This window comes from Dermacentor albipictus, chromosome 5, assembly GCF_038994185.2.
Source record: "Dermacentor albipictus isolate Rhodes 1998 colony chromosome 5, USDA_Dalb.pri_finalv2, whole genome shotgun sequence".
In the NCBI taxonomy this organism is placed as follows: domain Eukaryota; kingdom Metazoa; phylum Arthropoda; class Arachnida; order Ixodida; family Ixodidae; genus Dermacentor; species Dermacentor albipictus.
The window spans coordinates 126532628-126548189 of record NC_091825.1 but is presented as its reverse complement, the minus strand read 5'-3'; the positions used below and the strand labels follow the sequence as shown (position 1 = coordinate 126548189).

Below are 15562 nucleotides of genomic sequence, written 5' to 3'. Positions count from 1 at the left end.
ATTGTGCTTTGTACTGTTTGAAGCCACATTAGGATGAGAACTCGTATGAATATTTACCGACGACAATATTCCTGCACAGCCTGCGGAAATATCGCAGAAACTAACGAGCGTGTTGTGTTAGAATTGGCAGTAACCACCCATTGCCGTAAACAAGGCAGACTCTGCTCGAGGCCTTGGGATTTAAAGATAGTGGAGCTTTGGTAATTGAATATGCTGTGGAGAATAGATAAAGACTGCTGCAAAAACTTCAACTTCAAATGATTCAAATAGAGAATGGAAATAACTTTATTATTTTAGGACAATAGGATACATGGAGATTTGTTATGGCTTGTTGGCACAAGCCAGGTATATTAAGAGCGGAGAACAGACGCAGCCTGAAAGGTAAAAATAACGAACTTAACGGCGCCGGATACAGACCCGGCTCAAAGCGCGTGTTGACAGAGCCCGTCTGTCTGCCCATCCACCCATAGGGTGTCGAAGAAGCATCGAGACACAACTTATACGAATTATATCGTTCAACCCCACAATGCGAAGATTTGCAAAAGAACATTGGCAGTTTCGCCCGATGGGCGAAGCACTCACAGCGCAAGGTTTAGTGTGGCGCTTCTATTTCTCGGACGGTGTTCTAATTATAAATGGTTTCATAATGTAAGCGGTCTTATCACTGTATGAATTCTCATGGGTGCAACTCAGCTTGCTGATGGCATACGTAATTGAAAGTGCCCTCACTAAGTTAAAATTAAATTAAATCATGAGGTTTTACGTGCCAAAACCATGATATGATTATGGGGTACGCCGTAGTGGGGGACTCCGGAATAATTCGGACCACCTGGGGTTCTTTAACGTGCAATTGAATCTAAGTACAGAAATTAATGCTTTAGCGGTGGCACAGTACGCACCCTGCCGACAGATGAAGTCACGTGCTCAGCGGCTTCTAAACTTTCGACAGACTGCACCTTCCGCTCAGAGAAACAAAGCACAAGAAATTGGGCATGGCCTGATGTTGCATGCTCATTGTCGCGCGACGTAAAAAGCAAACCCTCCTACCTTCCTGTGCCGAGCAATCCGCTCCCAAAACAGGCGCTCTCTTCCCTTTACACTATTATTATTATTTTTTTACTTTTCTACATAAAGCTGCCACCGACTGGCCTACGGATATCTGCTCCTTATCATTTCACCCTGCACACAAGAAAAGCCTATCAAGTTGCGGTTATCGCGAGGAGTCTCGCGAGCCAACCTCCAAATATACGTATGGCCAGTCTGCGCAGGCCTGCGCAATTCATTAAGAAGGCGGCTTTCGTAAGCATGCACAATAACGGTTCTATGAGAGCCACTTGCAGGCCTGTTGCAACAGCGAACGATATAAGACAGTTCTTACGATCAGATAGCGTCGGGAACCAGGTTTCAAGAACAGGGAGGGAACTGACCCACCGTGATTGCTTAGTGGCTTTGGTGTAGGGCTGCTAAGCACGAGATCGCGGGATAAAATCCCGACCACAGAGACCGCATTTTGATGGAGGCGAAATGCAAAAGCACCCGTGCATTTAGATTTATATGCACGTTAAGGAACCCCAGGCGGTCAAAATTAATCCAGAGTTTCCGCACTACGGTGTGCCTCATAATCAGATCGTCGTTTCGGCAGGTAAAACCCTATGATTTTATTTAACTTTAATTTAGGGAGGGCACTTTCAATTACGTATGCCGTCAGCAAGCTGAATTACACCCATGAGAAGCCTACAGTAACAAGACCGCTTACACCTTCCAAGCTGTGAGCAGTTCCTTGCCATCTGCACATTTGATCTGGTGTTTCATTACAAGTAAATTCATTATAAGATTACAGAAAACTTGCCTCGAGACACTCACATGACCCTTCCTATACACTTTAATAAATGGGCATGACTGGTTGCCTCTTTATATCCGGGTAAGAACTTATGGTGACCCCAATTTTGAAAGAAAGAAACTGCTATGTAACTGAAATGTTTCACTTCACCAATCGCCGTCCTTCGTTCTTTTAACAATTTACAGTTGGAGAGAAGCCGGAGACAAATTGTGCTTGTTGCCGTCACGTCCAACGCATACTAAATCAAATCAAACCCTTCCTCAAAGTCAGAGTGGGCGCTCTGAAGTTAAACATAACTGCGACTTTTGTACACCTGTGACTTCCCTGCAAGGACAGGATCACTCACACGTCCCGGGCTTCGTGCAGACGTGCGAGCCGTGCTCGGGCACCAGGCTGCAGGAGGGAATGCGGTGCAGCTCGAGCAGCTGCTCCTCCACGCCTCCTCCGCCACCTGCCGGTGGCTGGAAGCGAACTCCGAAGGCCAGTTCTCCCTTGGCCGTCTGGAAGGTCCACCGGATCCGGCAGCCAGCCTGGTCCACGGCCACGGGCAGCTCGTGGCGACCGCGCCGATCGACGCAGAACTGCTGCACGCCTTCGCGGCCCCAGAGCCGCTTGGAGGCGAGCTCGTCGCGGTACTCGTCCGGCACCTCGCCGCCGGGACACACCAGGTGCGGGCAGCGCGGGTCACCGTCCGGCCCCTTGAGGGTGCCTCCCCAATGGGCCGGCAGCTTGGTCAAGTCCATGCACTCGGCTAGGGCGGCCTTCCAGCCGTCTGCAAGCGCGGGCGATGAGCGTCAGCCGCGGGCTCGTCAAAAACACTTGCTTGAATGCACAAACAGCCTAAACTGAAATGCGAACAGGAAATGAGTGATCACAACGCCTGTTACGCGTAATTACATAGAAGTGCAACGCATAATCGCTCTGTACGTGGCCGGTTTCTAAGCATTGAGTTGTCCGGATAGGTGGTGTCCAAATCGACGCCACATTGATACCGCCCTCTGGGTAAACTGGCGCAGGTCGTGAAGGCTATGCTTTTGCTGGCTGCATGTGGTGGAAGCGATTTTGGAGCCGGGAACACGTCGTAGACGTTCGGTTTTGCACACAACCTATTGTACGTTTGGGGTGCCTGAATTAAGCCACGAATCTGGTGAATCTGTGAATGGGGTGAAGCCACGAAGGTGAATTGGGAAACGAAGCAATGCAGTGAAGTACTTTCGTAATTGTTCGCGTTTTAATTTATGCTGGCAGCACAACCTCGTGCGGCTCCGTGTGTAATGCACATTACCTTCGATCGCTTTCAGAATTACCTCGAAAACGATTAGGTGGGATACTCCTAATCCATACTCCTAATACTCCTAATCCTAATCCCGTATTGAAGGTAAGATGTCTGCGGAACTCTATGAAAGCTGTTTTTGAGCATATTCCTGCCGCCAGTTTTCGTGAAAATTGACGCGAGTTCTTCTTGAACCATACTGTGATCGCAGGCGACGAAGAACACACGTGAATTGTGTTTCGTATATACAGCGAGATAACATGAAAATTTATGATAAGGAATCAACACGACAAACCAGCACACGATGTTACAATTTCATCTCCGTTTTTAAACAAATGAAGGCGCTTTCTACAAGAAAAAAAAATTAACGAGGAGACGGTCACTTTCTCCTCATGCAGCAAAGCCACCAAAGCGTTACCACTTGCAATTACCACTTGCGTTACCACTTTCGATGGCTCCGGGGCTGCACATATTGTTTTTTTATTATTATTTTTTCTGCTGACCACGAGGTCGGCGTTTCTATTCCAGGTCGCGATAGTCGGCATCTGATGCAAGTGGAATTCAGAAAACTCTTATATGCGGATTTTTAGTGTACGTTATTAAGAATTCCACGTGGCCGTAGTTAACCTAGAACATTTCGCAGTATGGTCTGTCATAGCCAAAGTTCCGCTTTAGTAATCTAAAGTCCATTGTTCATTCAATTAACCAGCATACGCGTCGGATGCTCGTTCGGGGGAGGGGCATGGGACGCGCGTGAGAGGGCGATAGAGCGTAGGATTGGGAAAGGGCAGAGAGACTAACCAGGACTCGCGTTCGCTCTGCTTTCCTGTAGTATAAAATTGTGAAATCGCGAACATAATTTGAGACTGAGAAATCGAAGAGCTGATGGGCCGAAAAGAGTATGCCGCAACAAGTTCATTTTCACTGAACGCATGATGAAATTTGAATTGAGGGCGGTGTTGCGCTTTGCCTCCAGCATACTGGAATATACTTCGTCCTGCAAATCCTTAAATTTAGAATAATCCTCGTTGCACTTTTCACTCGCGCTTTGTCAAGAATTACAATGCGACGATGATGAAAAAAAAATTAGTTTTTCGCTACGCTACACTCATTCCTTCGAACTCGTCCCATAACGGTTTCATGCGCCGTTCTACTCTGGTTAATCCTAAAGGCATGCAAGATTATCACTCTTGCATTAGTCTCAGCGCTCAATTGATTGATTGATTGATTGATTGATTGATTGATTGATTGATTGATTGATTGATTGATTGATTGATTGATTGATTGATTGATTGATTGATTGATTGATTGATTGATTGATTGATTGATTGATTGATTGATTGATTGATTGCCAGTCCACTTTGTTGGAAAATGGAAGTTCAGAATTCAAGAGCAGGCTTCACGGAAAATTAACAGGTCAGGAGCGTCAGACTAAACAGGAAACGTAGTACAAGCTTCGTAGGAAATACGACTGGCATAGGCACGTCGAAAAGTTTAAATTTTGTTTCCTCCACATTTACAGCATCCCATGGATTTTGACAACCGCCGCGACATCCTTGCGGAAATTGTGCCCGTCAGAATGCCTAATCAAAAAAATAAAAAAAACTGTCTGCGTTAAGAAAGCATTCGAGTGAGCCAGGGCATATGAGACCTTAGGCATGATAGTGTTGTATACTTTCCATTTACCAGCAGCTTGAGTAGCTGAAAAAGAATAAAAATCATTAATTTCATAGAGCTACTGCTGCGTTGTCGAGTGCCTCCCTCTAACGATAGCGTTCTATGGCCAAGCGTCGTCTCGATTCTGGCCTTCGAGATTTCTAGCGGAGTGGCGTCGCATTGCCCACGCTGTGCCGATGGCCTCGGAGGCCATGTGTTGGTACAGCTAACGAAGCTAGCGTAACAGCATGCAGTGGTCGGGAGGTGGCGTCAAGTATAGTGAACGGAGGAAAGCAGCACTGACATTTTGATGTGTGTATGTCGCTTCTAAATAGCGCTAATGTTAAAAAAAGAAGGGGGGGGGATATGGAGAAAACGCACAACTGGTGAAAAAACAGAATTTCAGAAAGGACAGACGTATCGTCTGTACCTGTGCTTTTCCGTAGCCCGTGTTTCGTGAGCGCTGTTTCAATATAAGTTAACCACAGTCATCATGAACCTCAACTTTGACGCCGTTATACGGGTTCAGATAAAAATGCAACTGTGGTTACTCCGCTGCATACGCAGCGACATTGCTACTGCAGATTTCGGGGCTGCTTCACAAAACGAGAATATGTTTTAAACTGGCTTTGCAAAGTCTGTGGCACCATAAATGCATTCTAAAACCTGTAATCACCTAATTCGAGTTAAGCGTTTCGTCCACTTCGCTTTCGTATAAGCCAATGGACGAAACGTTCATTTTTTAAGGGAAAAAAATGTTTCTAATGTTTCCGCGAATTATTTACCTCGTTACAAGTGCACCCAGTCTGCTTGGTTCGACACATCGTCTGTGTCATCACTCTTATCTTTTTTTTGTGTGTGTGACATATGTATGGAAAGGAGGAAGTGCCTAATTGTGTTACACGAGGCCAACTAAATGTGTTGCCCCCCCCCCCCTAAAAATGACAGAAATATAGAAGCGAAAGGGGAATGGAGGGTGGTGGGGTATAACCAGGCGTGCCTCCCTTTGGCTACTCCGCATGAAATGAAAGAGGTTACGGTAATAGAAAGAGATAATGGTGACGGAGCAGTACGAGGTACAGCGTACAGACCGGCGCACAGCAATAACTGTGCAAATACAAGCAGAAAAAATTAATAAAGTCAAAATATGGATATCGTCGATCGTTCACTGCAGTGGACGATTCCAAAGATCGGTGGACGCAAAAGGCACTAGTGCAGCAGAAGCCTCTAAAAAAAAAAAAAAAGTTGACTCGCCATTCCGGCACTGCGAAAGCGGGTGTCCAGCGAACCTGTTGCAAAACTCCCCTTACAAATGCTGAGGGGGGTATGCAATGCATTACTGATGATTCGGATGCGTGTTTTGAGCTTGTTCTTTATTGAAACGTAGGCTGTTCCATGTGTTGTATGGGTGGTTTCAATGAATGTATGCACTGTTCGATTCACTTTGCCGAGTGTTTGTAGCCTCTGCATTACGGGTGTATGAGCCATTGCATTTTTTTTTTCCTTAGGGGGGTATGAGCCATTCCTGAGGACGATCATTTTTGTTCATGGACGAGCACGAAAAATTGGAGGACGCTTAAGCTTCGCCTTTAAGAGTGGAACGCGATAGCATTCAAGGATCCCTGACTGCTTCTCACGCATCCCGACAACTGAAACTTATCTAACCGCAATGTTTACCGGGAAACGCTGGCGGCGAACTATATGCACGAAGGCGAGCTTTCTGGTAGAAACGCGACCTCTTGCGTGGGCCGATCCTGGAGGCAGCACACAACTGCGCCACGAAAGTTGCATGATTTTCATATTTCTGTTATTGTTTCGCCGTTTTAATGTTTAAGTCTGAGAGGATCGAACATAAAGGACATATGCTGTCGGTGTTTTGTTTCATGACATTTGTTTTTGGAATGTCATTCTCAAAATTTCGAGGAATAACTTTGTCATGAATGCTAGACAAAGTATGACCAACTTCAGAGATAGAATGGTGTGGCAATATGACCCGCATATACCGCATGTCATATAGCAAGACGCGGCATATACATATATGTACCTAAACACATACGGTAATTTTCGCTCACGGACAACTCCGCCGATGCCGACACCGGACTTTTTGCGACACGGGGCCCTTAACGTTATCGCATTAAAACGCCGACCACCGAGAGGCTAACAGCTTTGCTGTAAAAACGCTGCAAATTTTTCTCGTATTTCTTTACCTTTGCCGTAGATGGCAACCTTGTTCACCGTCCTCTGCGTCAAAAGCGGCCGCATCATTTTCCACAGGACAGGGAAGAAACTGGGCACTGCGATGAGAAGCATGTGTAAATCATGTAATTAGACCAGGAGCCACCACAGCTCTCCAATCACACGAGTGCCCAAACTCGCCACAGGTCACGTGTTTCAGAACCCGGACAGAGCGACAACGTTGGGAGTCTGCTGACTATTGCGTCGCCTATGGGCAAGAAAAGTTTTTAAAAATGTATCTTTTCGTGTAGAACGACAAAGTAAGATCACGGCACGCTCTGTAAGCAAAGCCAAAGAAACTCTGTTTTCAGCCATCACTTTATTATTATGATTGGAAGCGTCCTTTAGCAGGTGATGGGTGACGATGAGCTTTATCTTGTCTCTCACTTGTGACACGTCAGTCAACCAACCTTACCTGTTCTTGTTCGAGGTCTCTAGCGGAGTTTAGGAATTATTATGACGGTGGAAATGTGGGGGACCGCACATGCAAACGAAAAAACTTACCCACTCGTTCAAAAGCTTCATGCAAATCCCAGTATAGATTGCACAATAACTTTCGCACGAGTGTTGCTCGTTTTTCGCTGCACAATTTAATGTGCGGCACTTTACGGTCACTTTCGCGATGCTGTCCAACTAATGAAAAATCTACTTACGGGTGAAATCATCGCTGCAGGCAAGGATTCACAAAGCTAATTTTTCATTGTGAAACAAGGTTCTGCTCAGGACAAGTTCGTCCTGAGCAAATTCCATGTTTAAAAGTACGTGTAATTCTCTTTAACTTTATTTTTCTTCCTTTCTTTCTTTCTTTCTTTCTTTCTTTCTTTCTTTCTTTCTTTCTTTCTTTCTTTCTTTCTTTCTTACTATCTCTCTTTATTTCTTTTTTTTTAGCGCAGAACGATGCAACCCTAAAAACCATGCTTGCACATATGCAATTCGAGCTTTCTTACGGAACTTCCAGCTTGAGAGAGTGCCTTACTATTCGGAACAAGGTTTTCGACGCGATTTTTTTACCCTCGTATCGGAATTTTTTGCTGCGTCCTTACTCATGACGCTGGGGTCCAGGTGTCCTCCATCGAATGAGGCCGTTGCCACGGTTTTCATGTTGCGATAACCTCTTTCTCTTCCTTCAACAATTAAGGAACTTAGCCGCTAGGCGACTAAGCTCTGCAAGAAAGCCTACCTCTTAATGGCAGGAGGCTTTACGCTTAATATTCCACTTCAGCGGAGCGTTTCGCGTCCACATAGCCGTCCTGCACCGACGCATGCAGCGGTTCGCGCCAATCGGCGAAGGACATCACTATAACGTTTGAGCGTTTAGTATAGACCACGTATAGACCGAAGGGCGCACCATTACCGCGATGCACATGCGCTGAGACTCCGACTCATACGCAGCTGGTCTCGGGCGTCAATGCATTGCCCGTCGCGGTATGCTAAGAGGCATAATCCTTAGAGCGCGGATACGGCGTTCTAACGCATCGTCAGTTCACGTTTGTAATAGTAATATTATTATTTTCAAAGTGGGACAAAGTTGCTTCACGCATTTGATTAGCAAAAATGCGATAGTGGAGTACACTCCACGTAAACGCAGACCGAAAGGTACCGGAATTTGGGTCAATTTAAGTGAGGCTTCTTTTAAAGAAAGCGCACGGTTTCGCTGTTATACGACTGTTTAATAGCGCGAACCCATGCTGGCGTCACTGAAAAGGAAGCGCAGCATCAGGTAAATCTAGCATCTCGCAGAATTTTTATCACTAATAATGTATGCGCCCGCTTAAACAAGGGCGAAATCTGCCAGCATATAAAGACTCGATTTGTAATTGTATTTCTTGTTCCTTGAATGGGCTTCCTATTTGTTGTGATGGTCATGTGGGACCTAGTGGCCAGTTGTTTCCCCCGAAGTGACAATTTCTGTTCTTTGGCGAAAGATGTTACCATGGCAAAATCGAACAATACTGAAAAACAAGGCACTGACACTACAAACGGTGCTGCTCTGTCAGTGTCTTCTGTCTGCGCTTTGTTCGATTTTGGGCTGGTAAAATGTTTCACCAATGTGGCAGCCAACTAGCTTGATTAACGGCCTTAGCTGAGATCCTGTTAATGGGGAGTGCCTTTCCTAGCTCAATGACCCTTACCGGTCCGGTTGCATACACTTGGAATAATGATCGGACGTCATCTCTGGGCCTTAAAGTATGTAGCAGTGCTTGGATGAGGCTTTGAACGAACATCCTCGAGTACACTTACGCGACGCTTTCTCGCATCTCGGCGTCACCTGCCTTTGTAGGTTTGAAAGGTCACGTGAGGTCGTCGTTCACGTCCCATGACTCGAGTGCAATGAGCAGCCGCATTTGAAATGTGCAGCACTGCCCGCCGCAGGTAAATACGTCGTAGAACAACTGCTGCCGACAGACCATCGCACTTCCTGTTGTGTTTTGAGCCTGTGCATTTAGCGCGCTGAGTCGTGGTCACCAGGTTGCCGTCTAGCTTAAGTTTAGCCGAGGGTCCCGTGAGAGTCTCGTCGTACTGTCCGGATGTCGTTGGTTCACTTATCAGAGTTACAGCAAGGCTTCAACTGAGACAAATAACAGCGTCACAGCCTTGTTCTGAATTCCCCGTCCCGTTGACTAAATATCTGTTATATTCTGAGAGCGCTTCCCTTACCTGAGCCCGCGTATGTGGTTGTTGTGACAGTAACTGAACTATATACAGCGTATAGCTAAGCGTAGTCGCGCAGTGCTCTGAACCGTCGCCAACAGTTCGCGCACGCTCACCGTTGATGACGAACGCCTTCTCAAGGGATTCCGGAAAGTTTGTCTCGTACATCTTGAGCAACTCCGTCAGAAGGTTGAGCACTACGAACAATACAGAACGAGACACTCTTCAACACGACTTCTTGTGAAACTGATGGCACACAATCAATCACGCATGAAGTAAAACATGCGCGGCTCTTAACTATGTGTGCTGCATGAAACGCGCTGACACGCACCTTGCCAGGAGTAAAGCTGGCGCACTGAAAAGCCCTCGTAGTCCATGATCACGTACTGCGTCTCGATCTCTCTTCCCAACTGCAATGGCGAGACAGAAGTATTAAAAGAGTACACCCGAAAATGGGGTGTTCGGACGAAATGTCCACGCAGTTCTTATATGAAGCCGAGCGTTTCCTCCCATCGTTGTTTGGGTGCTTTGAAATAGCTAATGCTCTGGAATCGCGCACTAAAATATGATGGTTCCAAGCTCTATAGGCAGGTGAGTGTACCGTATACTTCACACTGGACCAGTCCTGTGTGGGAGAACCGATAATACGGCTTTCACGCGTTGTACGTACGTTGGCAAGCGCCGGCCAGCCAAGGCATCATTTGGGTTGATATCTTGCAGCGTAGGCAAGCCGTTTTCTTGAATGTGAAAGGCAACCTAAATGCTGTACGTTGTTGCCTATTAGGAGCGAAAGTATAGAAAATGTGATTAATAACGATCTCGCTGTCCGGATACACAGCTGTGAAAACCTAACTTTAATATTAAAACAAAAAAGGAGAAAACAAAAAGCAATTAGTGAAGTCTGCAAATTAAGGACAAATAAACAAACAGATTCTACGTACACGTGCATCATGGTTAGGAACATGCAGCCTTAAATGTAGTGCTGTATTCAGTGCCCTGGAGCCACTGAACTTGTCACAGCCGTAGGTTGTCTCAAGCCTTCAGTGAAACTGTGTGGTATCGTGTGTTCTCGTAGGTTTCACAGGTGTGCATAACAACGACTACAACAAAAAAGTCGTTATTTTGTCTCCGCGTCCTTTCTGCAGCATAATAGCACCCAGTCTTCATGACAGTTGCATCAACGTGCAGCATTTAAGTTGGCGCGTATATAAAAGAAGTGCCCATTCGGGTGCCCATCGCTCACCTTGCGCGACGTGTCCTTTTTGATCTTCTCTTGCAGCTCGAGCAGGTACATGCAGTGGCGGTAAATGTCCGCCTGAGGCAGCACCTGCAGGAAACCTGAGAGGACAACCGCGAAGGCATGATTGCCACGCTCCTAGCAACACTCTCGCCACACCGCTCACGTCATGCACAGTTTGGGTCACCTCCTAAACACATTTACAAACACGTAAGTGCCGTCGTCATTATTATCATCAGCAGCACCGTATTAAAGCCATCTTCGGGAGTAAGGTGTCTTCCTGTGATCCCCAGCCAACACTGTCTTGTGTGAATTAGATGCATCGTATACATCGGGGGCATACCCAAAATTTCCTACTCTAATCACTTCAGTTAAACAGTTCCCGCACTAGGGTGCACTTCTGCTCCGAAAAAAAAAAGGAAAGACCGTAAGGATTGCTCACGCAACAAACGATGGTAAATGCAAATGTTGGTACAGTGTTAAGATATGGAACGACAGTAGTTTATATCAGCGAGGGGACGTGGGTAGGAAATGTTCTAATTCAGGTTAACTAGCAGAAATAGTTTCCATCGCTTACCCTCGACGGGCTAAAGTTGTGCAACCCTCGGTAGCGGTCAATTTCGCATGTTTAGGAAAAGACGTCAGCGATGTTCAGGATGAGCGTGGTACTTAAGTTGGTCTATCCAAGCTCGATATCACTAGGAAGTTGACTGATAAAAGCGCTACACAAGGCCACTAACAGCGTTGAAGGATAACATCGCGCACCAAGTGTTTCGTACTGACTTTCTTGTTGCAGGAATATCCGTAAGCCAATCAAGTCCTTGCGGTTCGGGGTTCTTTCTGTTTTCTTTTTTATGCGAAGCATATTACGAGGGCTCAACCCAGCTCCTCAGGCGCGGCGGTGACCATGAAATCACGTGACACCGTGACGTCACGACAGAGGAGAAGTGGCTTTGGCTCAACTCTTGCAAGACGGGCTGGGTGGGAATCGAACCAGGGTCTCCGGAGTGTGGGACGGAGACGCTACCACTGAGCCACGAGTACAACGCTTCAAAGCGGTACAAAAGCGCCTCTAGTGAATGCGGTGTTGCCTTAGAAACGCGCTGTTTCTAAGGCGTGCGTCTCTTGCTCAGGCGCACATTTCGTTGCCGCGCCGAACGCTGCTTTGCTCGACGCTCACCGCGTCCAATGCGGGGCGCGTAGTCGCTGCCCTGTAGCCCATTGTCTTACACCCCTTGGCGGGTCGACGGGAACGCTGTCGCGTTCCACTCTTGAAGGCGAAGAAGTAATGCATGAGTTGTTTCTTCGTCTAGCCGAACCAAATATAGCCAAGCAACAGCAGTTCACCAGGCTAAACAGTGGTTCAACAACTAAAATAAAGGCTAGTATGCTTCGCATCCTGGGCTTAACCTTACCTAAGCCACAGCCATTTTTTTAAATTAAGCGTGCCTTTATTCATCGATCAATCGATTATTATGTTTTTATGGCGCGAGGGGCAATTGGGACCAAAAAGCACCATAAGTCACACTTATTTTGCTTGCACAAAGAAGCAGGCTTGTGATTTCATAGAATATAATTTTGCAGAATAAAACAAATCAAACGAAATTCGTTCACTTCTTGTCAGTTATTTGGCCTATCTACGCTGTAAAAATACCCTTCAGAAACATCACTTCTTGGCGGGAAAGACACTGCGTCGAGGCAGTGCCGTCCGTCCTATCTTATGTTGCCTTCACCTTTCCCAGCGTGCGCTCACCCCCTAGATAGGTAAGTAATGCAGTAAAGCTAGCTCTTCGGGTAAACGTAGAGATACTTTTGCCTTGCGGAACCAGATAAAACGAAAATTAAACGGGCTCGAGCAGAACTGCCTTACACCTACACACTACCCCAATATGTCCACTACGGTATTATCATGCGTATCGACTCCTCGGTCGGCGCAAGGCGCCCGCCTGCTGCACCCGAAAATTAGCGAATGTTGTCGCGAATTCAAGCGAAAGAACCTTGTCTAACCAGATAGCGCGAGCGAAGCGAAGGCTACTGTACATTCTCGAATGTAAGCGAGCACGAGTGATAATTCTGGAATGTACTATGACACCTGCACAAATGGTATGCGGACTTGACCCGTGACATCATATTTCGACGACCGATGACTGTGACTGCCGCTATCCTTGTGCTTTCAGCTGTTACTGGTTTGCCTGCGCGCAAATGTAAAGAGTTGTATCGACGAAGATTACAAAAACAACAATAAAATGCGACAGCATCCGGTTTTTCACCATTCACTCTTGCAAACAAGGCCGATGGGAGTCATACTTAAATAATAACTCGGCCTCCTTGTTTAAGCACTCGTGTCCGTAATTTTCATGCGTAATTTTGTATAATAACGCTGTTCTTATATTTCTGCCACTGCTATCAACAACCTAAGCTAAACATGACCATTTTGCAGTCTGCTGGTACTAGCGTCATTCATTCTGGACTTGTAGTTGGCCTTGGTGCGCCAGCGATCGAATCGACCTCGAACGCTTGAAGGCCCTGCTGAGGGCTGGCGATCTGTTTAGCGTTAAGAGGCTGAGACCGCATTATGCATTATCTCACCCGCAACCTTCACAAACAGGACAATAAAAATAGCAATGGCACGGACCGGTGGTACACCTCAACATGCACGTGGACTCGCAATGCTATAGGCAGAGTTAGGCTGAGTTCGGTGTCGTTGAACAAGTCACTTCACTGATACGTTCAAAAAAAAAAATCTGAAATTTTACGTGCCAAAACCACGATGCGACTATGAGGCATTCTGCAGTGCGGGACTCCGGATTAATTTTGATCAGCCGAGATTCTTTCACGTGCACTAAGTGTACGGTAGCAATCCCGACGAGTCCTCATTCAGCACCGTCATTTCTACGTTAAGTGCTACTCACTGTCTGTAACGCCCTAGTGGCCCTGAGAGTACCTAAATAAATACATTTGTGCGTGTCTGTGTGTGTGTGTGTGTGTGTGTGTGTGTGTGTGTGTGCGTGTGCGTGCGTGTGCGTGTGCGTGTGTGTGTGTGTGTGTGTGTGTGCGTGTGCGTGTGCGCGCGCGCGCGTGTGTGTGTGTGTGTGTGTGTGTGTGTGTGTGTGTGTGTGTGTGTGTGTGTGTGTGTGTGTGTGTGTGTGTGTGTGTGTGTGTGTGTGTGCGCGCGCGTGCGTGCGTGCGTGCGTGCGTGTGTGTGTGTGTGTTTTCTGCGCCAATCTAATTGGGGGCGCCATTGCCGGGAAAAAACACGTGACGTCAAGCTCAGCTGCGCAGCGCAAGCCACAGCCGGGATCGTACCCGCGACCTCGAGCTGAGCAGCGCAACGCCATGGCCACTGAACTACCGTTGCCGGTTCTCCTACGTCTTATTTTCCTTGTACGAACCGAAACAAAATTGGTGCGTTCTATCCCTTTCTTTCTTTCTTTCTTTCTTTCTTTCTTTCTTTCTTTCTTTCTTTCTTTCTTTCTTTCTTTCTTTCTTTCCTTCGCGATCATGGTTAGGCGTTACAGGATGTTATAGCTTGTCCGATCGGACCTGGATCTGACGATCAGTTCTGCCCGAGCGAGGATAAAGAGTGCCAAAGTACCGGAGCAGCGTGTCCGCGACCGCCGAAGGTCGGGACACGATGTGTTCGTCCGCCGGAACACGTCCCGCGTTCACGGCCGCCACATATACGCGTACTGCCGGCTGCGGAGAGCGCGACGAAAATTCACCTCGCCGCGGTGTCGTATATAGCGCGCGCTGGCTTCGTCACACCTGACGCAAGGCGTGCACCGTCCTTGTCCGCAGGGTCAGCGCGCGGGGAGATCTCGCATCGTACTTGGCTCGCATCGTTCGCGGCGCGCGGGGCCTTTATCGAAACGAGAGGGTCATGAACGAACGGGCTCTCCGACGGGGGACTCAAATATCAAGATTTGGCACGCGCGTGTGCGTGCACTCTTTCTCGAGCGCAGAAAAACAAAAACTACCTTCGCGTACTCCTCTGAGCAAATGTATACGGACCAGAGATTCCGCGATAAAGTATATTTTTTTTTTCTCCGACATACAGATATAACTTGAAATTGGCGAGTGCAATCCAAACCTGGCATCGATAAACTTTCCGGTGCACTCAACAATTTCAATTTGTGCGTTTAAGTTATGAATACATTCGTTTGATTTCCTTTTTATTTGTTGTTGTTGTCGTCGTCATCGTCTTTGCTGTTGTTACTGTCGCTGTTGTCCTTGTCGTCGTCGTCACCGTCGTCATCGTCGTCGTCGTCGTCGTCGTTGTTGTTGTTGTTGTTGTTGTTGTTATTCGGCGAGTCACAGTCTATGGTCCGTATACTCTTGCTCACAGGGTGCTTCTACTTTTCGAGGTTATTATGGCCTTGTTTACAGGCAGATGTCTTCGCAGATTGAGTCAAATTCTTTTTTTTTTTCGTGGAAATAGCGAGTTGATATCGAATAGCTGTGAAAGGTAATTTCTTACGCAAAATATTCGTTGTTTCAAGCAGCTCCTTCTCTTAAAAAGCTAGTTCAGTCGCATATATTGGCGGATCGAGTTGGGAAGGGGGATTCCAGGAATTTCTTCCCCCTCCCCAACTCCCTTATCTGTAGTAGCACGTATAAATCTCTTGAAAACAGGAAGACAAACGAAGAAGGAAGACGCAACAGGAGTACC

The 15562-nt window shown here is 46.9% G+C and overlaps 1 protein-coding gene across 1 annotated transcript in view; it reads right to left on the bottom strand.

Annotated features, from left to right (window-relative positions):
- Positions 1-15562, bottom strand: part of LOC135913945 (SEC14-like protein 2) — a 31580-nt gene that overhangs the window by 2546 nt on the left and 13472 nt on the right. The window contains exons 6-10 of the mRNA XM_065446644.2: positions 10900-10994; positions 9988-10066; positions 9773-9853; positions 6977-7063; positions 2187-2612 (exon numbers count right to left, since the gene is read on the bottom strand). Of these exons, the coding sequence (XP_065302716.1) occupies positions 2187-2612; positions 6977-7063; positions 9773-9853; positions 9988-10066; positions 10900-10994 (768 nt within the window). The remainder of the gene's footprint in view (positions 1-2186; positions 2613-6976; positions 7064-9772; positions 9854-9987; positions 10067-10899; positions 10995-15562) is intronic.